This window comes from Nannobrachium achirus, assembly GCF_963921795.1.
Source record: "Nannobrachium achirus genome assembly, chromosome: 2".
NCBI classification, from domain to species: Eukaryota; Metazoa; Chordata; class Actinopteri; order Myctophiformes; family Myctophidae; genus Nannobrachium; species Nannobrachium achirus.
The window spans coordinates 13,163,328-13,189,243 of NC_137811.1; the positions used below are offsets into that span (position 1 = coordinate 13,163,328).

A 25,916-nucleotide genomic window follows, 5' to 3' on the forward strand; every position below is an offset into this window, starting at 1 on the left:
TGAAAACGTACTCAAATCTTTTTACTTGAGTAAAAGTATCAATTGATCTTGTCGGTTATGACAACACAGTAAAATCGGGGCTTAACTCCGCCCACTTTAGCAATGTAGAAGCACTCCGTTACAAGTAAAAGTCCAGAATTCAAAATGTACTTGAGTAAAAGTATGAAAGTGTTGGCATAAAAATTAAAAGTACAAAGTACCAAAAGTAAAAGTACAAGCTCAAATAGGGCTTAAGTGGTTCATGTATGTTTTATAATATTATGGTTTATTTTATGCAGCAAAGTAACTAGTAACTAAAGTTTTCAAATAATTGTAGTGGAGTAAAAGTACAATATTTGGATCCGAGAAGTAGTGGAGTTAGTAGAAGTAAAAGTATTGGAAATTGGACAAGTAAAGTACAAATACTTTTTCAAGTTTTAAACAGTGCACGTGTGTGTGTGTTTTCGGAAACAGTAGGCGGCTTCTGGTGTTCTGTCCAATTACAGCTCTGGCTTTAGGGGGCATGTCCTGGGCATGTCCAATAGCACGCCTGTGTACGCCCCCTCAGTCTGCTTTACGGCACGCTGGTGACTGGTTGTTTACGCTTGCCTTGTGAGCTGAGACAACAGAACTCGAGAGCTGTAGCTGCTATTTTCCAGCGATTCCATTGATTTATTTAGACATTGTTACACTTTTTATCTCATCTTTTTCCCCCCTGCAGGACCTCGCAACACTCAGGTAATTAACTTTACGTAACACGATCCTTTGTTTTCTACGACGCTGTCGTGTTTAAGCTATCGTTAGCTACCGGCCATAGCTACCGGTTGAAAGCAAAATGGCTTTGTTGTCAAAATGGCTTTGTTGTCGTATGATCGATGCTAACGTTAGCTTAGTTTTCTTGTTTGTTACGAAGTTGAGTCATGCACCGGGCTGCATACCCGCGTTTAGCGTTGAAAACGGCTGAAAAGGTACTTTTTGACGGCTACGGGTTAACTGAATTAAACGCTGGTGTGCCTTTATTGTGGAAGACAGCACCGTTTCCGCCCAAACAAACCTGTGTAACTTAACACAGCCATAGGACACGGCGTGCTATACAGTTTTCTTAACACACAAAAACACATTGAACATCCCGTTCAACTTTCAAATTAAAATGATCTGACCATGCAAACAAAAACACGTGCGTATGTCAGAGTTGGTATATATCGCTATCTATGCGTGTTCTCATCGCGCGTGTGTGTTTGTTGCGGGGATTAAAGACATTTTAATTTAACAAGGCGTTTGCCTAGAAAGTCTGTTAGATGCCCCATGTGTTTTAAACCTTTTCTTAGCTTTGTATAGGTGAACAACGTTCTGAACTTATTCATTTCTCTGTTTCTTGTTTTTATTTCTTAAGGCCCATTCCCACTGGGCCAGATAACAGATAAAAAAAATCTCTATCTCCAGATATTTTTCCATTCAAAGTGGATGGTAGATACAGATTAAAAAAATATTGGCCACAGATCAAAGTATCTGTGACAAATATCTGTGGTACATATTTTTTGTATCTGTATCTACCATCCACTTTGAATGGAAAAATATCTGGAGAAAGAGTTTTTTTTTATCTGGACCAGTGGGAATGGGCCTTTAGTCTATTTTCTTAATATTCTTCCATTTTGCCTTTTAATGTAGCACTTTGAGATTTGCTTCAAATGTAAAGTGTGATATAAATAAAATGTATTATTATTTGCTGGTATTTGGCATCAAGAACCCTGGTTCAAAGTTTAAGTTTAACCACTTAATGTGAGCTTGTAGATCTGCTATTTCCAAAATATCTGGCACACTGCAGCCATGTGATAAAAATGCATTGTACACATTTTATGGCAGCTACAAATATTTGGAAAATATTTCTATGTAGCCTATATCATACTTGTGTAATTTTAAAGCATACACTTGGAAAAATTACTCCAGTACTCAACAATATGTTTTGCTTTGTTTGCCTGGGATCAGTTTCTTGATGCACTACTCTGTCACTCAGCATTCTTTAAACAGCAAGTGTTTACCTTGCTAATTGTACATTTCTATTAAGCCTATCTGCTAAATGCCTAAATTGTATTTAGGTCTATACCCTACTGTTGTACTGTAGCTAACTGTCATAACCAAATATTTGAGCAAATGGCTGTCTCTGCCAGGCCAAAAGGCATGGTCGAGAATATGTTTGGCACCCTGTCCATCAGTGTGTGTGGACAGATAATCTCTGTCACTGATCAATGATGAAACAGTGCACACACACTCCATGGATGCTACAGTAGAACCACTGCCCCAACTGTTTCACATGGGCCCCTTAGAGCATTGGTTCTCAACCTTTTCAGGCTGTGACCCCCAAAATATTCATATTTTAACTGGGGACCCCCCCACCATGACGAGAACTAAGAGTTGAGGCATTTTGTATAACACATGTATGTGAAAATAGCAGATCTAGCAGATCTACATGCTCACAACGTTTCGCGTTTTGTGAGCATGTAGATCTGCTATTTTCACAATTTCTGCCTTAATATTAGATAATATTTGATAATGTGAGCATGTAGATCGGCTACGCTTCGCGTTTTGTGAGCTTGTAGATCTGCTATTTTCACAATTTCTGCCTTAATATTAGATAATATTTGATAATGTGAGCATGTAGATCGGCTATTTTCACAATTTCTGCCTTAATATTAGATAATATTTGATAATGTGAGCATGTAGATCGGCTATTTTCACAATGTCTGATTGATTGATTGAAGACTTTATTAGAAGTTTGCATAGGAAAAGGTACAGTTTCATGACAGTACATATTAGAGGTGTCTGCCTCATATCATCTGGGGACCCCCCAAAATCATTTGGGGACCCCCTGGGGGTCCCGGCCCACAGGTTGAGAACCACTGCCTTAGAGCACCACCAGAATATCATGTTGTTTTACATAACTCCTACTGATCTTGTGCAAAAATTGTTTGTTTTTCTATAGTCATTAAACCAATGTGTAGGCCTATTTCAGATTTGTCTTATTCCACCCTGATTGGCAAAGATTGTCTTCCAAAGTTTAAAGAAGTTCTCGGTTTTGAAGAAAATGCCTCAAATTATGGACACAGCATGTCATGTCATTTCTGTGAAATCTTGCACGCACATTCCCACTAGGTAAACAAAGGAATGACACACATTATTTCCCCCTTCAAATCAGCCTCAAGGTGACCTTGCATACGTACTCCCATGAGGCAGAAGAAAAACCTCTTGGTTAATGTTACTAACAGTGTATGTTGGTATGTAGAAAAATAAATGTGCCTTTGGTTTAAATTGATTTGTCTAAAATATTGTTTTCTAAATCATTTTGCAGCTGTGGGTGTAGACGATCCTGATCCATTGGACACAGCTGTGGTTGACTCACTGACCAGACACCCTACTGCAAGGTATGATAAAATAACCATTCTAAAATGGATAGTTTCAAGGTTTCCCTTTAAATGCTTAAATTGCTGTGGTATGAGACTATAATCCACACCTTGAATCAGTTTATATCAAACCCAGTTGCATTATTTCTTTCCAGTGTTCCACAGTGCACCAATTATCTGCATCTGTGTTGTTGCCAAAAACCTGGGACGCCTCGCGCTGCGAGGCGTTGTGAGCTATTTTTGGCTAAAGTTCTCAGAATATGGACGTTAGGGTTAAAAAAAAATTGTTAGATCTCACACAAAGATTTGGAGGACCCCCTGTTGTAACTCTGAGGACCCCCTAGGGGTCCCAGACACCCTGTTGAAGACCCCTGGCCTAATTTGTAAGTCCGCTCACACCCATTTGTTGCTGTGTCTTGGTGGGACACTCCATCCACTGGTAGTGGACATTTTAATTCAGTTGCTCGTATTGTTATTATGTGTGTTCAATTCTAATTTCAAACTTAGTTTCAGTAAAATGGAGCTGCTCAGTGGCAGTATAGTGACTCAGCATGTTTTTATGTTTTTATTCTTCTTCAAAAATTATGTTTTAGCAAATTCAACATAAAAAGGCAGAACCAGGGTGGGACAAGGCACATAGAGCCTGCTTTTTTTCCCCATTTCTATATTAACCACTTTAACCCTAGCGTCCATATTCAACTTTAACCAAAAATAGCAGACCTCACAACGTCTCGCACTGTGAGGCGTTGTGAGCTTGTAAATCGGTTATTTTTTATTTTATTTTTAAAAAGGCAGAACAAGGCACATAGAGCCTGCTGGTTGGTCAGTCGGGACCAACCAGAAGGCTAACAAAGGGTGAATTGTTAATAACTATTTAAAATATTTAAGTACACATGTGCACAATGGATTTCAGTGTGTAAATCAATAATGCATGTATCTTCAGTTGGGTCTAAAATACAGTATTTTTGGAATTATTTTCAGCTGTGACCCGACGACAGATTCTTCTGTTCTTTTGGTGGACACGGCTGTTGTTGACGGACCGACCTTCCCAGACTGACTGACACTGCAAGGTTTGTTTTAACTGACACACGCAAATCAAATAGTTTCAGATGTAACAGTGATCTCCATTCATGTCTCTGAAGATCAACTATAACATCCATGAGAAATGTGCATGGCAGTGGATTTTTGTATTTGCTGACAACTGCAGGCTCATGCAACACATTTTGACCTTGTAGATCTGCTATTTTGGACATGGGACACGCTGTATGAATAAAAAAAGCTAGAACTGTAAACATGCAGTCATTGCTGCTGACCCCCACACTTGATGGCTAACCAGCTGGTAAATTAACCATTAATGACATCCCAAGTAGATGCAGAGGACTAATTTAATGTACTAGAGCAGGAGTCTTCAACAGGGGGTCCGGCCGGGACCCCTAGGGGGTCCTCAGAGTTACTACAGGGGGGCCGCCAAATCTTTGTGTGATAGGATTAACCACTTAAACCCTAGCATCCCTATCATAGTAGAACATTAGCCAAAAATAGCAGATCTACTAGCTAAGCAGACTCAGCAGTACTGTTCAAGCAGACATTTACAAACACATTTTGAAAGATGATTCCATACTTATTTTGAGTTTGTACCACTGGCAAATACATCTGCATTAGCCTACTTAGTAGTATACTTCACCCATTTAGGACTGAGGTTGATTCTAAAAATACTGTGTAAATCCTGACCCAAGTTTTCAGGGGATCTAAATTGACCCATACATATATACAGTACTGTATATCACTATTAGCTGATAGTGGTTCTCATGGTGCTCATCCCTAAGAGTCAAAACGAAATGTCATGTCTGTAATTCCAAATGCTTTTAGGGGTGGGGTCTCCCCAGTTCAATGAGAGGTGTAGTGATTTTTCAAATCAGCTATTTCACCATATTTATCTGTGGTGCAGGGTCAAACTAAATTGACTAGCACTTAGGCTTGTCAGCTTGTGGGGTCCCCATTTCAAATATGATTAGTCTGGGGGGACGTGGCTTGAAAAAGTTGAAAGCTACAGTTCAATTGTAATACCTTTATATAGACTGATGTCATAGTTTTAGGTCCCCAGTCTATACCCTGCCTGTGGTCTTAGGTGTTGAGGGGTCGCTGAACGAACACATTCCCAAACTGCTGAGTGCACTCCGTTAGCTAGGATGTGTAGATGCAGAGATACACATTTGGTTTGTTGAGGTTTGTTGTTTGACACCTAAGTGATTACAGAATCAAGTTTTTCTGGAGGGTCTACTAAATGAATAATAATTGGGGTTGACACCAGAATGTATGTCCTCGATGCCATTACAATTCTGAAGACACATTTTCTATATTATTTTAGCGCACACTTTATTGTCTCCCCCAGGCCAAAGGCATGTCTGAGAATATGATTTGCACCTTGTTTCTGTCTGATTCTGTCTGTGAGCAGCGAAACTGACCACACACACACTCCCTGGATGACAGGGCAGAACCTCTCCCCCACATTTTTCACATATGCCTGGCATAGTGCTATCCTTTCCAAACATCACGCATATCGTTACACGGTACCTCTATATCAGTAGTGGCCAACTTCAATGATGGCAATATTTCTCCACTCACTCCAGACGGCCACATTGCATGCTGTCGGCCAGAAACTTATTTTTTAACCTGAATGTAAATGAATGACCTGCTTCATGTCAAGTAGCAAAAACAGCTTTCTACAAGATACAAAAAAAATTGCTACGTGATATCTCTTGCCATATGATGAAAATATTTGTTTCGGAAATTATTGAACTTTTGATTTCTATAGTTGTTGTAAAATGACACAATTGTAATTAAGCCCAAATGTGACGGAAAAACTTTCCATGCGCATAATGGATTTTAGTATGTAAACCATTAATTGCGACGTCAGGTGCAGTTAACTATCAAAACCTCCACCGCCTGTCAGTCAGTCTGTCCGGCACGTCACACTTTTCCCCATCTCATATCCATGACAAGTGCATAATGGATTTTAGTATGTAAACCATTAATTGCCGTTAGGTAGCAGTTACTATCAAAACCTCCACCGGATGTCAGTCAGTATTTCTAAAGTCAGGTCATCAACATGGATCTGTCCCAAATCCCCATATTCCCTCCTGATTGGATACGACTGCCTTCTAAAGTTTGTGTATGCGAAGTGACTTCATTGGTTCTTGAATTATTATGATTGCACTATTACTGTACACACACACACACACACACACACACACACACACACACACACACACACACACACACACACACACACACACACACACACACACACACACACTAGCAAATGGTTGTCTCTGCCAGGCCAAAAGCCATGGCCCAGAATATTCTGGTTCAAAATAACCAATTTCAGATGTACAGTAACTATGTAAATGTGGCAAATGGAAATTGTCTCGTGGTCCATTTCGGTGTCAATGTTTAAGCAGCCATTACCAATACATACAGTATATTCTATGTCACTTCACCCATTTAGGCTTAAGGTTGATTCTAAAATTGCCTTGTAAATCCCGACTTGAGTTTTCAGGGGATCTAAATTGAATCATACATGTATATCACCATAAGCTGATAGTGGTTACCGGTTGGCCAACTTGAACTGCTCCCAGAGTGCAGTCCACCAGCTAGGATATGTAGATGCAGAGGACTAACTTCATGTACTAGAGGTTTGTTTCACACGTCTCACAGCCAATCCAACCCATATGTCTGAGTCATAATGTCAGGGGCTTTGTTAAATTACCTGTTGTACCCATCCATGTTCCTTTTATTATATGGCCATCTTTTGGCATGTCCATATCTATTGGCCACTGCTGATTTTGATGTCGATTAGTCCCATATGCTCTGTTTATAACCTGATCTCCATATATGCCTATATACTGTATGGGCGTATAATTTACCATGGAAAGGTTGGCTGCCAACTCTGGGCTAATGCAATGCTTTTTGAGCTTGTAGATCTGCTATTTTGTACATGTGGCCTGTGTTTTACTATGTAGAGCATGGTTTCCCTTTAATTTATCATGGAAATGTTGTCTGACAATTCTGGGCTAATGCAATGCTTTTTGAGCTTGTAGATCTGTTATTTCCGACATTTGACCTGTAGTATGAATTAGTGAGCGACCGATATGGCCTTATTTGGGCATATCGGTTTATATCGGTATCGGTGAAATTTCCCGCCAATATAAAAATAAATAAATAAAAACCTGGCCTCTGTGGACTGGTGAATGGAAGTGGCAATGACATATTTTGTCCAGCAGATGGCACCATTCCTTCACACTGAGGTGTGTGTGTGTGTGTGTGTGTGTGTGTGTGTGTGTGTGTGTGTGTGTGTGTGTGTGTGTGTGTGTGTGTGTGTGTGTGTGTGTGTGTGTGTGTGTGTGTGTGTGTGTGTGTGTGTGTGTCAGTCACAACAGTGTGTAAATACTTTACTTACTATTGCTGGGTTTATTACTGTAGTTTAACAACTTAGATTGGGTCCAGGGTAGCAGCCGCGGGTTTTACAACAGTTTTACATCCAGTTTAGAAGGACATTCTGGACAGAAGCTCTTGCGGTGATGTCATGCTTCACAATTCAACTTTGTCTTTAATATACTTATCCAATAAATGTACAAGCATTCAGCATTATATGGTCGCAAGTTATGCCACATGTTTAGAGATAATCTGATGAAGCCTTTTACATTATAACATGTAATCATAATGCATCTTAGCCTGTAGTTGTATTGGGGTCGAGTCACTTCACACCAGCCTGCATTAACATTGGAATGAGTCTCAGTGCATAATGGTCTGCTAACTCCAGTTTTAGCGAGATGCGTGTCAAACATTAACATAACGACCCCCAAACAATCACCAATACAACACTGCTTTTTAACGAATAAAGGATGCAAGGAAGTTAAATGAACTAAATTATTGAGTTGACTCGCTTATGGAAAGATACAAGGTTCACTCGGACTCTACTTCAACCAACATAATGATATGCTCAGTTCAGCCATAAAACGGTGTTGCCTCAAAAATAGCAGATCTACAAGCTCACAACACGTCTATCCATGACGCATTACGAATGTTTAAGTCTGCTCATACATTTCCTCCCGGATATACTACTGAGTGTGGTGTTGCCTCAAAAATAGCAGATCTACAAGCTCACAACACGTCTATCCATGACGCATTACGAATGTTTAAGTCTGCTCATACATTTCCTCCCGGATATACTACTGAGTGTCTAGTCCAATCAGAATGCACAGTAAAACACTCTCACAGCCAATAGGTGACTATTATTTCTCAAACCTCAAGGCTTGCAACACAGCGGTTTTAATGATTTATTAGATTAAAAATATACAGAATAAGAATAACAAGTAGGCGAAAGAAACAATCTCACATTATGTTACTCAAAATGGGCACCTACCCGGTCGGACAACCTGGTAGCAAACTTCAACTGCCCGACCATTTTATTTACCTACCCTGGGCAGTCGGGCAATTGTTGGCCGGGCAATTGTTGGCGTCAATCCCTGTATTAATGTTGTCAAATGGACATTGTCTTGGGGTTCATCTATTCTCAGTGTTTAAGGAGCAATTACAAAAACATAACAGTATATCGTATGTTGCTTCACCCATTTAGGACTGACGTAGATTCTAAAAATACCTTGCAAAATCCTAACCTAAGTTTTTAGGGGTTCTAAATTGACCCATAAATATATATCATTAGCTGATGGTGGTTACTGGTTGGCCATCCCTAAGACGGATCTCTGCAAAACATTTTTGCTTGTATTACCCAACAGATTTTGTTCTAACTAAGGAGTAACAACACTAGTATCTGCACATCTGTCATTGCAGTAGCAGGAACGTTGCCCCCAAGCCCCAATCTGTTCACAGGTTGTGCAATGTTGAGGCTTGGTATTCTTCACATAATTTGGCCATTGGAAAACCCTGATGTGCAGCAATAATGTGTCTTCAGTTTAACTTATGTGTCTAAAATACTGTATTTTAAAAATTATTTTCAGCTGTGGGTGCACTGGCGCGGACCTATCCTGCTCTATTCGTCGACACGGCGGTGGTTGACTGACCGACTACCCAGTCTGCGACTACTGCAAGCCAAGGTATGTTTATTTATTTCTTTATTTTGTACTAGTGTTCATCAGATCTGAAGAGCTCCATTAGTGTCTTCATATTTAACGGTAAGTTGATTTGTTTAGAGTGAAGTCAGTTATATTGTTTATATATCCAACGTCCCATTGCGCAGAAGGTGTGCGGCAGTTCCACTGCCACATCTACAAGCTCACAACGGTTGCATCTGCGACGCAACGTGTTCTCCGGAAGTGTCCCATACATAATTCTACAGCACATTCGCGTGGATAGGTTTGGAATAAATCGTAAACAAGTTCATAGCTAGATATCACATTGCATTGCGACATCATGCCTCAGCGGAAGAAGAGATCTATTGCTGCAAAGAATAGATGGGCCACCAAACATTCAAAATCCCCAGAATACAACTGCATGGAAGTTGATGAAGGGAAACAAATATTTAGCCCGGTCATGGACAATTTGGCACAAACGTCTCAACAACATGCACAGTGTGAAGTTGAGGAACCGCACAGCAGTGTGGAAGCCATGGACCTTTCCAACAATGACCCTGTACAACAGACCGACATCCCAGCACCCTCGGTGATATCTGTTGTGGAAGCCATGGACCTTTCCAAAGATGACCTTGTACAACAGACCGACATCCCAGCACCCTTGCTGATATCTGTTGTAGAAGCCATGGACCTTTCCAACGATGACCCTGTACAACAGAGTGACATCCCAGCACCCTCTGTGATATCTGTGCGGGCATCCAAAAGCCAGAATGATCTTTCCTTTTCCAATATGTCAAGGAATAAGCAGTGCACATGCATGGCCCTGACATTTTTGGCACACCAACATGAAGGTCGTGACATTAAGCGTAATGATCTCGACAAGATATTGGACAAGGGAGACCGGCTGTACAAAAGGACCATAACAAAACTAAAGAAAGACAAACTGTTCAACTCCAACTTTTTGAGTATGGAAGAAATACCCCTGACTGTTCAAACACAACGCAAGAAGTACTCCGTGACTAAATATAATGTAGAGATGGGCTACATGAGAGATGACGGAGAAACTCACCGACGCAATTGGTGGCTGAATCTACAGAATAGACTTCAGTGCCTGTCGGTAGATGTCAATTATGCACTGCTGACAGTATCACCATACACCATTGCTGTCTTTAGAGACAGGTCTGGAAGATATGGACTGTTTGACTCCCATGCCAGAAGTGCTGATGGCCTACCTTTGCCTCGATGGAGAGGAGGAAAATGTGTCATGATGACTTTCACTCACTTGGATGATTTGATTGCTAAGATTGAACAGCTAAATCAATCCTTGCATTCCATAGCGATTGACAGAATCCAGTTCGATTTCATGCCTGTAACATTTGAACAGACAAATTCTCCGTCACCCCATCTGACTAGCGAGGATGAAAGTGACACTGGACCATCGAGCTCTAAACATTCAAGCTCCAAGTCTCCTTTGCAGTCAGGCATTGTATCATCCAAATTGAATAGCGAGGATGAAAGTGACACTGGACCATCGAGCTCCAAACATTCAAGTTCCAAGTCTCCTTTGCAGTCAGGCATTGTATCATCCAAATTGAATAAAGAGAGACGAAGAAAACAGAAGAGGAAGGAAGCTTCACAGCAAACTCCTGAGGCAAAACAAAGCAAAATTAATACAGATTTTAGGGCCAGGAAAAATGAATACATGAAGAAGTATAGGGCTAGGAGATGCAGTTTCGATGTAGCATTCAAGGCTAAGCAAAAACTACATAACAGCACATACTTCCGAAGAAGATATATCGAAGATGTTTCTTTCAGAGAGAAGGTCAAGACACATGTAAAGACATATGTCAACAAGAGGTTCTGTGAAGACCTGGTGTTCAGAGAGAAGCACAAGACATATGTCAACAAGAGGTTCCAAGAAGACCCGGTGTTCAGAGAGAAGCACATGACGTATGTCAACAAGAGGTTCCAAGAAGACGTGGTGTTCAAAGAGAAGCACAAGACATATGTCAACAAGAGGTTCCAAGAAGACCTGGTGTTCAAAGAGAAGCACAAGACGTATGCCAGGACATATGTCAACAAGAGGTTCCAAGACGACCCGGAGTTCAGGGCAAAACACACCCAACATATGAGGTTGTACATGTCCCACAAATGCGAAACGGACAAATACTTTAAGTTGCGCCGTGACATCCGTGCTGCATATAAAATAAAACGCAGGTACAAGGCGTTATGTCAAGTCCTGCTCAGACTGAGACATGATGAGAAGAAGAGGGAAGCTGAAAAAGCGTCTAGGGAGGCTGAAGCTACTTCTGAAGAAGCAATGAAAGCTGAAGCTGCGAAACAGCGTAGCCTGGAAGAAATCGCTATAGCAGATTTCCAGGAAGACATCAAATATGGCCCTACTTATGTGTGCACAACGTGCCATCGGGCACTTTTCTCGGAATCTGTGTACCGTTGCCGTCGTTCCAAGTTCACACGGAAGCGAAAGCTGGTTGATGCCTGCTTGACAGGCAAATACGTCCATTTGTGTGACGATCAATGTGGAGGCCCGCAAGCCTGCACTGTACCCGAAGAAAGGCGTCTCGAGTGGATATGCAAGAATTGTCACGACACCCTACAGGCTGGAAGAATGCCAGCCTTGGCTGTCGCAAACAATTTAGAGCTAGCACCCATTCCCCCAGAACTCAGCGATCTGAATGTGCTGGAAAGGCAACTCTTAGCTTTGGCCATACCGTTTGCCAAGATTCTCACACTTCCTAAAGGCAAACAGGGAGCTGTACTTGGTGCTGTGGTGTGTGTGCCATCACGGGTGCAAACCACAATAAACGCCTTACCGAGAAGGCTCGGCTCATCCGGACTGTACCGAATGAAGCTAAAGCGACGTCTGCGGTTCAAAGGCCATCATTTGTCTCACATTGTTAATATGAGGAAGGTTGTACGGGGCGCGAGGACACTCAAAGTGACTCACCCAGGCTACACAGCGGTCACAATCGATGATGACGACGATGTGGAGGGCCAGGTTGAAAATCTGCCCGCCGACGAAGTCATGGACAGTTGTGATGAGGCTGAAATGATGGAAGTAGCGGATTCTGCTGAAGCTCTCGACGCATCGCAGGCAGTGGATCAAGATCCCCCCAGTGTTGAAGATGAGCAAGATGCGCTGAGACCTGGACATGGCCTAGACAGTTGCTTGGAGGCAGATGACATAGCACAAGAAATGATGACCTATGGTGATGGCATATTTAGCATTGCCCCCGCCGAAGGCAACAGGCCTGTCAGCTACAGCACTGTCCCTAACCTCGAAGCGCAGGCCTTCCCTACTTTGTTTCCAACTGGAGCAAACACGTTGGATGTGAAGAGAAGGGTCCGTCTGTCCCCGAGCCGTTACTTCAACGCAAGACTTTTCAATGTTGACGGTCGTTTCGCTAGAGACCAAAGCTTTTGCTTCTTTGCACACTTTGTCTCAGAGACACATATTGCAAAAAACAGCATCTCCTTTCAGTTAAAGAAGGGAAAACCTTTAACCAATGATGGTCGCAGGATCACCAACAAGATGTTGAAAGACAAGCGTGAAGTCGAGAGACTGGTCAGAAGCAAAGACGCAACACGATTCATGTCACCAATTAGAGGGACTCCAGCTTACTGGCACAAGACGATGTTGGACTTGTTTGCCATGGTCCGTCAGTTAGGACCACCAACCTTCTTTGTGACCGCAAGTGCTGCTGAGTTCAGATGGCCAGAAGTCATCATCGCAATAAAAGCACAGCAAGGCCAGATTGTGGATTGGGAAAAGTTGGACTGGAATGGGAAATGCGACATTCTCAGAAGCAACGCAGTCACAACCATGCGAATGTTTGACAAGCGAGTTAAATCCGCTTACAAAAAACTGGTACATTCAGAAGCTCTACCTTTCGGACGCGTCATCGACTGGTTCCATCGTATCGAGTTCCAAGCCAGGGGAAGCCCACATTTTCACGCATTGATGTGGATCGACGGCGCCCCCGTCCTTGGCGTTGACTCGGATGAGAAGATCTGCGAGTTTGCAGACCGCTACATTTCGTGCCAGCTGCCTGATCCAGACGAAGATCCTGTGCTTTACCAAATTGTCCTACAGGTTCAGATGCACAGCCGAAACCATACAAAGTCCTGTAGGAAAGGTAGGAAGACATGCAGGTTTGGATTTCCAAAGCCACCAGTGGACAAAACGTGCATACTAAACCCAAAGGCGGTTGATCCAACTGCAAATGACAGTGGCACAGAAGATGAAAGTGAAGCAAACAAAGACATGGATGAAGGCGCAAACCAAAGCGCAACCAAAACAAAGGCAAAGCGTGCCGAAGGCCTTGGCAAAAAACAGACAGCAAGAGCACAAGCTGCTATGGAGAAACTCAAACCAATTTTCGACATGCTGATGGACTCTGCGTCAGGAGTGACAGACCTGTCGGACTTGCTGGCAAAGTGCAATATGACCAGCGAAGAGTACGACAGCTGTCTTGAAGACATGAGGAAGAACCGCGTCCTCCTCATGAAGCGCGGAGTGAAGGACTGCCTTGTGAACAACTACAACCCAGTTTTCCTGAAGGCCTGGAATGCTAACATGGATATCCAGTTTGTTCTGGATCACCATATTGCGATCACATACATGCTCTCCTACATTTCAAAGGCAGAACATGAGATGGGCGAACTTCTCAAACAGGTAGTGGTTGGCATCGATCCGACGCAGGTCACCGAGAGGGATGCGATGAACCAACTTGTTCACACCTATGTGAAAAACAGGCAGGTTAGCGCTCAGGAGGCAGTGGCCAGGACTTGCAGCATGCCGTTGAAGAAATGCTCCCGTGATGTTATCTTCCTCCCGACAGATGACAATGCAATGAAGATGAGTCTCCCCCTCAGCGCGCTGCGGAACAAACCAGACGACTCAGACCAAGTGTGGATGAAGGGATATCTGGACAAGTACAACGCCAGGCCCAAAACACCCGAGTTTGACAACATGTGTTTGGCAGACTTTGCGTCCAAGTACAGGGTTGTGTACGGCCAACAAGCAAAAGGCGAAGGTCGCTTGAAGTTGTCTGACAACATGGGAACCATTAAGAAGCGCGAGGGCAGAGATGCAGTTGTCAGATATGCAAAATTCTCGGAACAGAAGGAGCCAGAGAAATTCTATGGCAACTTGCTTAAAGTCTACCTGCCTCATCGCTATCAATCGACCCTCAAAACAGAAGCGTTCCCCACGTACAAGGAATTCTACGAGTCTGCGTGCGTGGAATTGCCTGGAACAGGCATGATTTATCCCGCGAAAATGATTGTTGCTGAGAACAGGAAGAGGTTCGAAAAGTACAGTCAAGCGGTGGAAGAGGCCGTGGAGGAGTTCTGGAAAAATGGCCCCGCTGAAAACGCGTGGGCCAACATTGCCCCAGAAAACGAGCTAGATCGCATGGAATGTCTTGCCGAACAAGACGAGGATCTGCTGGAAGAGGAAGAACGAGACAATGCGCCAGAGTTCAGCACTCGTGAGGTGGGTACAATTCCTGCACATAGTGTAGTGGCCCCACAATTGAGCCTAGATTTTCTGCGTGCAATGTGTCGAAACCTAAACCAGACACAAGCCTCAGTGTTTCACTCTGTACGGGACTGGTGCTTACAGAGCGTACTTGAGCAGAACCCCGAACCGTTCCTTTTCTTTGTCACTGGAGGTGCTGGCACGGGCAAATCACACCTGATAAAGTGCATCTTCCATGAGGCAACAAGGATTCTCCGTCGACTCCCCAGACTTTATGAAGACAGAGACGCATCCATGCCCATGGTGCTGCTGTCGGCATTCACAGGAACTGCAGCGTACAACATCGGGGGGAACACACTGCACTCCCTGTTAAAGTTGCCCAGAAGCCTGAACCCACCCTACAAAGGGCTGGGAAACAGTTTGGATGATGTGAGAGCAAAGCTGGGAAATGCGGAAATCATCATCATCGATGAGATCTCGATGGTTTCAAAGCAATTGTTTACCTACGTTCACTGGAGACTGCAAGAGATCAAAGGCAGTAAGAAACCATTCGGTGGCATGTCGGTACTTGCAGTAGGTGACTTTTACCAGCTCCCTCCAACGGCAAGCGGGAAACCACTTTGCGTGTCAGAAGAAGGCAAACCGGATCTTCTGTGTGAACACTTTGAGATGGTCACGTTGACAGAAATCATGCGACAGAAGGATGACGTGCCCTATGCACAACTTCTGAATAGGTTGAGAGTCAAGAACAAGAGAGAACGACTGAGCGATGCAGACAGAGCACTCCTTGGTGAGAGACTGACTGACAGTCAACATTGTCCTAAGGATGTTTTGCACATCTTTGCAACCAACGATCAGGTTGACAAACACAACAAGGTCGCTTTGACTCGGCTCCACTCTGACATCGTTGACATACCCGCAGAAGACTACGAGAGAGACGAAATTAGTCACCGCATGGCTCGCCGCTCAGAACCCCAGAAAGGTAAACCGTACAAGGATCTTGAGGACAACTTGCAAATTGCAGAAGGCGCCCCTGTCATGATCACCAGGAACATAGACGTGGAGGATGGCCTTGTAAACGGCACATTTGGCAAGATTGATGGTGTTGACATGCGGGTCGACAGGGACGGAACTACAGTAACCAAGCTTTGGCTGGTGCTAGACAAGCCTGAAGCAGGACTGAAGTACCGGAGAACTACGCCTGGCGCCACACAGGTGTACGTCGAGAGGATGGAGGAAAACCTGAGTAACCACAAAGTGATTCGCAGGCAATTTCCCATCAAGCTGGCATATGCTTGCACGGCTCACAAAGTCCAAGGGATGACTACACAATCTGCAGTGGTTTCCTTGAAAGGGGTCTTCTTAGAAGGCATGTCCTACGTTGCCCTCAGTAGGACAACGACACTGCAAGGATTGCACATCATTGACTTTGATGAGAAGAAAATCTGGGCTGATCCTAAAATCACAGCTGCCCTGGAATCCATGAAGACTGCGTCTCTGGACGGTGTCATGCCGCTGTTGAAGTTTCGAGAGACGACAGCCCAAGCCCAAACTTTGACGATTGTCCACCACAACACTCAGAGTTTACCGGCTCACATTCAGGACCTCAAACGACACCACGAGCTGACACTTTCAGATGTCCTGTGCTTGACAGAAACTCATCTCACTGGCTCCTTTGTGGCTGACAGTCTGCAATTGGACGGCTACACCATGTTCAGCCGCAACAGACACGTGTCATATGCAAAGCTACCTGAACGTGCAGAACAGAACGGCGGTGGCGTCGCTGTGTATGTGAGGGACCATTTCCAGGCTAGTGAAAAGCGTTACCTTCACAATGTGACAAACCTTGAGTTTGTGGCAGTAAAGATCGAGTCCCCTGTCAAGCTTCTGATCGCTGCGGTGTACAGACCACCACATTATGGTAACCCATTTATGGAGAACCTGAAGGCGCTTCTGGACTCCTTGGAAGTTATGGATCACCAGCCCATCGTAGTCTGTGGAGACTTCAACGAAGACCTACTGAACGGTTTTCCTGGGCCCATAACAAGGCTTCTAGAGTCCAGAGGATATGCACAACTCATCAAGGAGGCCACCACAGAAAAGAACACGCTGTTGGATCACATGTACATCTCAAGACCACAGCAATGTCTACAGTCTGGAGTGCTACGTACATACTACAGCTATCACAATCCTGTGTATTGCGTATTGTCCACCGAAGATGACTAGTGCATAGACTGCAGGACGTGCTTGCAAACACTGGCAGCACGCAGACCTACTTTTCTACAAGCTCAACGCGTCGCGGGCTTGCAGATCGGCTATATTCCTGATGCAGAAACCTCCAGGAGTAAAGAAGTTCAGGAACGCTTGGCTTCACAATAAAAGCATCGTGTCGGGCCTCTGATGTCACTAAAATGTTCATAACTAGGGTTAGGGCCAATCCTTTGTGAATAGACTGTTCTATAGGTTTTCTTCTCATGGAAACGCTTTGGGTTGGTTTTAAATGTAAAATATATATAACTACATTTTAAATGTAAAATATATATAACTCCACTTAAAATCGCACAATGACACTTGAACTTACGGTGATATCTGCCCAAAGGTGGACACCAGAGATGCTATGGGGGATATGGATGAACTTTGTTCATCAACACACTCCTGGCAGGCTCTAGTCCCACAAAGGTCAAATCAGACCAGTAATACATTACAATGCACAAGATGCAGCACTTACTGGTACACATAGCCCTCAAATAATGGAAATCGATTTCCCAAAACTCAAATCTGATTTGACCTACTCACCTAAACACCAACCAACCAACCCATTGCTTTCTGTGATTGTGTACTAATCTACATTATGTGATTGTTGTGTACTAATCTACATTATGTATTGTTTGTTTAATCAATGTACAACTTTGACCATTGTAATGTTGCATGTGCTATATCAATAAAATCTTGAGTTGCGAGTACATTTCTTATTGTGGCCTTGTTATACACGTGTTATGTCTTTAACACTTTTCTGCTTTACAGGGGTCAATTCTAATTTCTGTTTCTTCATTTGATAACTTTATTTCAGTCATGTCATGTTGATCTACATTATGTAATGTTTGTTTAATCAATGTACAACCTTGACCATTGTAATGTTACATGTACTATATCAATAAAAGGTTGAGTTGCGAGTACATTTCTTATTGTGGCCTTGTTATACACTTGTTATGTCTTTAACACTTTTCTGCTTTACAGGGGTAAATTCTAATTTCTGTTTCTTCATTTGAATACTTTATTTCAGTCATGTCATGTTGATTGTGAACCGTCTGCATTGGTTAAATATACTAACACTTTTTTCCCTGTTTTTCAGATGCCGTTGAGTGATTCTACAGTGCTAACAGATGTTTGAATTGTTCTGCCTTTAACCTTTTTCTACTTTTCAGGAATGTTCTTTGAAAATAATATGTCTTTGTTCATTTAATTTTTGCTCTGGCTCATGGACATGTGGTACTGAATTTATATAAGCTCACATAGAATGACATTATTGGCCATCCCTAAATTGGATATCAAAAACATGGACTAACCATCTCCAACCAAATGCCACTTTGGATTTTATACTGCCTGTTCATGACCCATCTTATATTGCATGTGCATATTGATCATTTCAACCCACTGTTTTTAGGCCTGCAACACCTATTTAGACTAAATTAGTTAATCAATTACAGAATGTTAGTTACTAGTTCAATATCTTAAATTTACTCAAAAGTTAGAAATAAATATTTACAGTGGTGGTAAAAGTACTCAAATGTTTGCCTTAAAAGTAGATAGAAATAGTCTTCTACAAGTAAATGTTCAGTATTCCAAATTTATTTGATTAAACATACAAAAGTATTGGCATCATAATGTACAGAAAATAGCAAACGTCTAAAATATACATGCAAAATATAACACTTCACAGGTTTCAAATGCAAACAGCAAAATGGCAGATCTACAAGCTCACAACACATAGCTTTGCAATGTTTCCTGAGATTGTAGAACGGCTATTTTCAAATAGTCAACATTTAATTAGGAATGAAGTAATGTTTTGTGTTAATATTTGAAAAGAAAATGGTAACTAAACAATACCTAAATTTGTTCATCAGTTGCAGAATGTTAGTTATTATTTAAATAGATTTTTCAGGAGCTTGCTTGATCGCCGTTGAGGGGTCGGTGAACCATTTTTCCCCCTGCACTCTGAAATTGGCAGAAATAGGAGGCAAGGGTTTTTCGCTTCACCCTGGAAAATCTAAAATAGGTAATGAAGGGTTAAAATGTTTATTTATTTATTTTGCAGTTTTGGTAACTACTACAAATGTTTAGCTTGCATAAATGTGTAGAAAAACTGTTAAAAGTATTGTAGATACCATTTTCAAATGGCAAATAGTCAAAATGTAATAAAACATGTAGTGGTTAATGTATTATGTTAATAATCAAAATTTTTACATAGCAAATAGTCAAAGTTTAATTAGAAATGTAGTGGTTAATGTATTATGTTAGTAATCAAAATTTGTAAAGTATAATATAATGTTTGCTAAGATGTAGTAGAGTAAAAGTAAAAAAAAAACAAAAACAAATTGAACATATCCAGTACAGCTGAGGTTTAAAGCCAAGCACTTGAGTATATTTTGTAAGACTTTCCACCACTTTAGTTTTGACAATAACAGTACTAATAATTTAGCATAACATAAAAATCTTACAATTTAACCATAACATTGTTAAATTTAATCATAACCACTAACCATTGATTATAATAGCACAAATATTTATGGTGTTGCATAAAGTAAAGGTACTAATAACAGTTTGTTAATAAACATTTTAAACTATATCTGCTACTGTGTTTGTGTCTCTTCTTTTTACCATGTGTTTGAAAAGTGAATCTGTTTTGAAAGTTAATCTATATATTTGGTAATCTATTTAGTCTGACATTTACTATGAATACAGATGTGTTTTGGATTTTTGAGTTACTATCCACAATCAGAATAGTTATTCACCACTTGAACAAAAAGTGATTCTTTTGAATAAATGTAACATCCATTAATACACCCACATCCATTAACAAGCCCATGAACATTCAGTTTAAAGGTGTGTTAACCTCCAATTATTCTTGGCTCTACAATCTGGTGTTATAATTTATTTTACATGGTTCCACATAACTGTTTGATCCTTGCAAGAGTCAAAACTTGTATTGATGGTGTCCTGACTAATCCATGCTCTCTGAATGGACCTCAATCCCTGCTGGATGGACTTCAATCCGTGTACTGTGTGCAAGATGGTGACGCGATCAACAAGGATCCACCTTCTCTGATAAAGTTGTCACAATGTAGCCTGAACAATAGTTTTGCATTGTCATTTTGACACCATTCAATAATGTGCCTGACATGCTGAGCAGTATCGATCATACAGCATACAAATAGTATGGCTTCAACACAGCTACTAAACTCTTTGACATGTTTCAACATTGGCTCTACTTCTATTATAAAGTGAGACGTTCCCAAGTGCAATACAGGGTATTTTATATCTATTCTCAGCCCAGGAAAATAAAAGGTGATACATCTTAGTCATAATTAAAGTGTATATAAGTGTGGGGAAAGCATAGCCCTATATTGACAGGCTTCCACCACCTTTTTGTAATGGTCACTCAGTCAGTGTGCCATGTCAAGATAGATTTTAATGACATGCCATCAAACATTCATATTTAGATTTGCAGGACATTGTTAGGACGATGATTAGACTACATTAATCCACCTCTCTCCCAATGCCCCCCAGCCAGAGTTCAGAGTTTTAATGAATGTAGAATTTTATGCAGATTATGTACTGGTCATCTAAGGTTGCTGACCCCTGCTCTAAACAAAGTATTTTCAACATCACGCAATATCAAATCATATTGTGCTAATCTCACAAGATTAAGGTTCAAAAAGGTTGCTTTGATAAGAATGTATTTTGATATCTATTACACCAACTGTTCCACTGAACTACTGCACAAGATAAACCATTTTCCTGGGGTCCCGCCAGCACACCCCGTGACTCGCGTCCAGGTGAGTCAGGCAACCACACTCGCAATTTCCCAAATTGCAAATTTTCTAGTTATTTCTATACTAAGCATATCAAGTATCAAAAAACTTCGGTTCCTTTCTACTCCTACATACTTAGTGAGAAAATGAAAATAAAAACATCAATGTGTTCAGTTTACAGTGGCGAAGTGTGCTATTATTTGTTATAGCAATCGGCCAAATGGTGGCGCTGTAGGAAGCCTTCGAAAGTGCGAACTTTGAACAGGTATAGCTCATGCTGTGTTATACATACAGCCATGAAACCTGTATACACTTATGCGTCTCCTCATCCCGAACAACTTTTACCCTCTAACTTTTGACCTCTGACCTTTAGGTCTCCCACAATTCGGAATTATATGAAAAAAAGTAAAAATCTATCTCCTCCTGGGATTTTCGCGTCAAGTGCACAAAACCTTTATCACATGAACTTTGAACCTATATCTACACAGGCTATGTGGTGAGAAGTTTGTACGTTAAATAATGATTTTTTAATAATTTAATATATATTGCGGTTTTATGCAAATTATTCTTCGGCCTCTAAATCATACATGCAAAGTTACACGTTCATGGCATTTGGCAAAGATGTGGAGGGTTAGTCAAAGTATCACTGAAACCAATTTTATTCCAATCGGCCAAAGGGGGGCGCTATACGAAGCGTCTGAAAATTCAAACTTTAAACGGGCATAAGTCATGACTCGTTTCGTTTGAAGACATGCAACTTGTTACACGCATGCTTTGACTCAAGCGGAAGACATCTGTGTCGTTGTTAAGTAAGCTCCGCCCTTCGATTTTCCGCCATTTTGAGCAGTTTGTAAAACGCGTAAACCCGCTTTTATTCTGGAATTTTCGCGTCACGTGCACAAAACTTTTTTTACGTGAACTTTGGACCGACATGTAAAGATCTGTCAGATCGGATTTCTTTAACATTGAAACATGCTTTTTTAAATAATTCAAACAATATTGCATTTTTATGCAAAGTATTCTTCTGCCTCTAAAACATACATGCAAAGTCACATTTTCAGGACAAAATAGTGTAGAGGGTTAGTTCAAATATCACTGAAACCAATCTTACCCCAAATGGCCAAAGGGGGGCGCTATATAATTTTGAGCAGTTTGTAAAACGCTTAAACCCGTTTTTATTCTAGGATTTTTTTTGCAATTTGCATGAAACATTCTACACGCAATCTAAGGACCTTTATCTAACATGCCTATGAAGTGCACACAAAAAAATAATAATAATAATAATAAATATAGCTGCAAGCAGCGATAAAGTGTCCAAAGCCAAAAACACCTCAAATCATGAACACAGCCTGGGATGTGTGTGAAATCTTGCAAGCACATTCCCAATAGGTCAAGGAACAGATACCAACCTTCTCACATTGGCCTGTTATAGCGCCACCAGCGGGTCAACCTTTGCACAACACATTTTTGGAACAAAATGGACCAATCTTTGACGTCAGTAACATCAAAGAGAGCACTGCCTGCGATCTTGACATTTTGTACTTTTATAGCCATTGTTTTCTGGCTTGAAGCGAGCCCACAATTGTTTCGAAGGAACAATATTTTCTAGTTTATCTATCAGTCAGTCAGTATCTCCTCAAAACTTTGGCGCGCTTCATCTCTTAAACGCTTACACCTTTCAACACCATTCAAATTTTTATGTGTTCAGCTTACTGAGGACACGTGTGCTTGTACTTTTGGTTTTGAAATGTTTTGTAGTATAAATATAAAAAAATAAAAATGTTTAACTTTAAGCACCCAATGCATTTCCAATGGGTTTAGTGAGTGGGGACAGAGTGGAGAGAAGGATAATAGACCCATGTTTATGTTAAGGCGCTGTGGCTGCAGTGTTCACACTTCAGATATGCTATCTATATCATTGCGTTCACACAGGTCTGCTCTCTGATTTGATCCAAATGTCTAAGCTGTGTGATGTATAAAACTATAGTTATAGTTAAAACTATAAATAAATGTCCCTCTCCACTCTACTGATTACACAGCTGTGATCAAGAATCAAGTCCGGGCGATGGGATGTAAATCCCATAGCCATATATCCTAGAGCCTGCAGGGACAGTCAGCCATATTAGTGGTTGTTGTTGGTTGTCAGGGAGATATCAAAACCAATGCATTTCCAAGTCAGATCCACAAACACAATAAAAGCCATGCTCCACTCCTCAGTCTGGAGTGGCCACATAGAAGAACGCCTTGGTTATAGACATAGTGGAGGACAGATGTGATCTGGGATTGTTAGCCTACAGTATATGCACTCAATATACTCCACTACAGTTGGAGTCCATTTGACAGTTGCTGGTTCCCAAACACAGAATCAAAAATGTAGATCTAGAACACATAGAATATGTACAGTACAGTAAGGTTCAGTAGAGTACAGTAAAAGTACAGTAAGGTTCAGTAGAGTACAGTAAAGTACAGTAAGGTACAGAAAGGTACAGTACAGAAAGGTACAGTAGAGTACAGTACAGTAAGGTACAGTAAAGTACAATACAGTACAGTAAGGTACAGTAAAGTACAATAAAGTACAGTAAAGTAGAATAAAGTACAGTAAGGTACAGTGGAGTACAGTAAAGTACAGTAGAGTACAGTAAAGTACAGTATAGTAAGGTACAGTAGAGTACAGTACAGTAAGGTACAGTACAGTAGAGTACAGTATAGTATAGTACAGTACAGTAAGGTACAGTACAGTACAGTAAGGTACAGTAGAGTACAGTACAGTAAGGTACAGTAGAGTACAGTAAAGTACAGTAAGTTACAGTAGAATACAGTAAAGTACAGTACAGTAGAGTACAGTAAAGTACAGTAAGTTACAGTACAGTACAGTACAGTAAGGTGCAGTACAGTATAGTAAGGTACAGTACAATACTGTAAGGTACTGTACCTTACAGTACCTTAAAGTATCCTATTTGTTGGGTTGGAAGCGAGCCCACACTGTTTCGAAGGAACAGTATTTCTAGTTATTATTTATTTTTTTGCGTATCTGCACTGATCTCAGAAATAGCCCCTATGGAATCCTCAGGACTGAAATCAGTCCCCAGGACTGAGAACTTTAAACCCTGAGGACCTGAAATGCTGACAAGAGTTTTACTAAATGTGTTTTCTCTCTCTCTCTCTTTTTGCTTGGATCTTCAGGGGACAAGCTAGCAGTGTGAACCAGTTGTCATCTTTAAACTACTCCAATACTGTACATTCCATTTTGTAACATTTATTATGACTTCAGCTGTCTTTTGATTCATGAGACTACAAATAATCATGCATAGTGTGTTCCAGAAAATTGCTATTATACGTCGAATTTCATTTCTCCTATGTGATATTCACTTTCTTTTTCTGGCAAATTGTAATTGCTCTTACAAATTGTTATAATCAATAAATAATATAACCCTGTTTGTGTAAAATAAAATCCACAGTGAAATCAGCAACTTCAAGGTTCATATATTAATCATCCTTTGTACATAGATTAAAAACAAGAAATCTTTATGTATTGCTATTCATTTTACAGTTTTTAAACTCTGACTTTTATCTTTGTTTTATAATCAACCATTAAGGACACTGTTTGAAAAATTTAATAAAGTAAATAACAACTCCAATATGACAGCGTTTTAACTGGTATTATTAGGTGTTAAACACAAAAAGCCATAAATAGCACATGGTTAAAACATAGGATCAATGATGAAGTCAATTGTAAACATTTCTTATTCTGCCCATCAAAATGTACTAAAATGTTTGAATCTGATAAGCGTGCCAATTATGTGAATTGATACATAATTCCTGCTTTTTTTCCTCGCTCTATTGATTACTCATGCCAAGGAGACTTGAGTTCAATAATAGTTTTTTGTTGCATTCCTAAAATAAAAAAAATATTAAAACTAAATAGTAAATTTACAACCATTGTTTGCGGATGGGGACCGACCATGGACAGACCATTCAGCTGACCTGCTTTGCACTGTCCATGGCACTGAAGACTCTCCAAAGCACTCTACTCCCCCTAGTGGGCGAGTCATGCCCAGAATGACACTGCACACCTTGTCTGACCAAATGGAGACTTTTGTTTTGATAGGCATTGCACTGATTCATTAGTTGTATGACAGGATATGGTGAGACTCTTATGGAGCACTGTCTGTAATGGACTTTCTTTTTTTTTTTACCTCCGTTTACTATTGTTCTGTGTTATTGATGCTTCTTGTTTGTTTTTAATTTTCTTTTTGCCTTGTAAGTTTGTAACGTTACCTGCTGTGCTGCCTCTGGGTGAGGTATCTAACCATTTACCTAATAATGGTTTCCCTGGTGACTCAGTATAACTACAGCCCCAGTTACAGCAAGCAAATGATCAGCAAATGATGGCTAAACAGTAGCAGAAACTACACCCAACAATGGTCATATTATTTTGACCACCAAAAGTCCAACTTACCAGTAGCCTATGCCTTTTCTATATTCATAATTATTACAAACCTAATATAAGACACAGGATAGACACAGTGTTCTAACCTCAGACCAGAGCTGGGTCAGTGAATGGGAGGGAGGGAGAGTTGTGTGTGATCAGTGGTGGAAAAAGTACTCACATTTTGTACTTAAGTAAAAGTATCAATACTGCACTGTAGATGTACTTCGTTAGGGTGTCCTCACACCAATATGAGAGTGGAATCTGCGTTCCGCCAATGCATTTCAATGATAAGGGAGCGTTTTTTGCAGAAATCCTCTGCTGGAATGAAACCGCTTCACTTTCAGGTATTTTGGTGTGAGGGCACCCTTACAACAAGTAAATGTCCAGAATTCAAAATGTACTTGAGTAAAAGTATGAAAGTATTGGCATCAAAATGTACTTAAAGTACCAAAAGTAAAAGTACAAAATGTTTGAAAATAG

The 25,916-nt window shown here is 41.0% G+C and overlaps 1 protein-coding gene across 1 annotated transcript; it reads left to right on the forward strand.

Moving 5' to 3' along the window:
* Positions 1 to 590: 590 nt before the first annotated feature.
* LOC308294259 (uncharacterized protein) lies at positions 591 to 18,510 on the forward strand. Its single transcript, XM_080736986.1, has 4 exons — positions 591 to 717; positions 3,326 to 3,398; positions 4,359 to 4,447; positions 9,398 to 18,510. The coding sequence occupies exon 4, from the start codon at positions 9,810 to 9,812 to the stop codon at positions 17,196 to 17,198; it is 7,389 nt and encodes a 2,462-aa protein (XP_080593112.1). The 5' UTR covers positions 591 to 717; positions 3,326 to 3,398; positions 4,359 to 4,447; positions 9,398 to 9,809; the 3' UTR covers positions 17,199 to 18,510.
* The last annotated feature ends 7,406 nt before the right edge of the window (positions 18,511 to 25,916 follow it).

Excerpts from the sequence above, each read along its gene's own strand:
- LOC308294259 (XM_080736986.1), top strand. The coding sequence starts at position 9,810 with ATGCCTCAGCGGAAGAAGAGATCTATTGCTGCAAAGAATAGATGGGCC.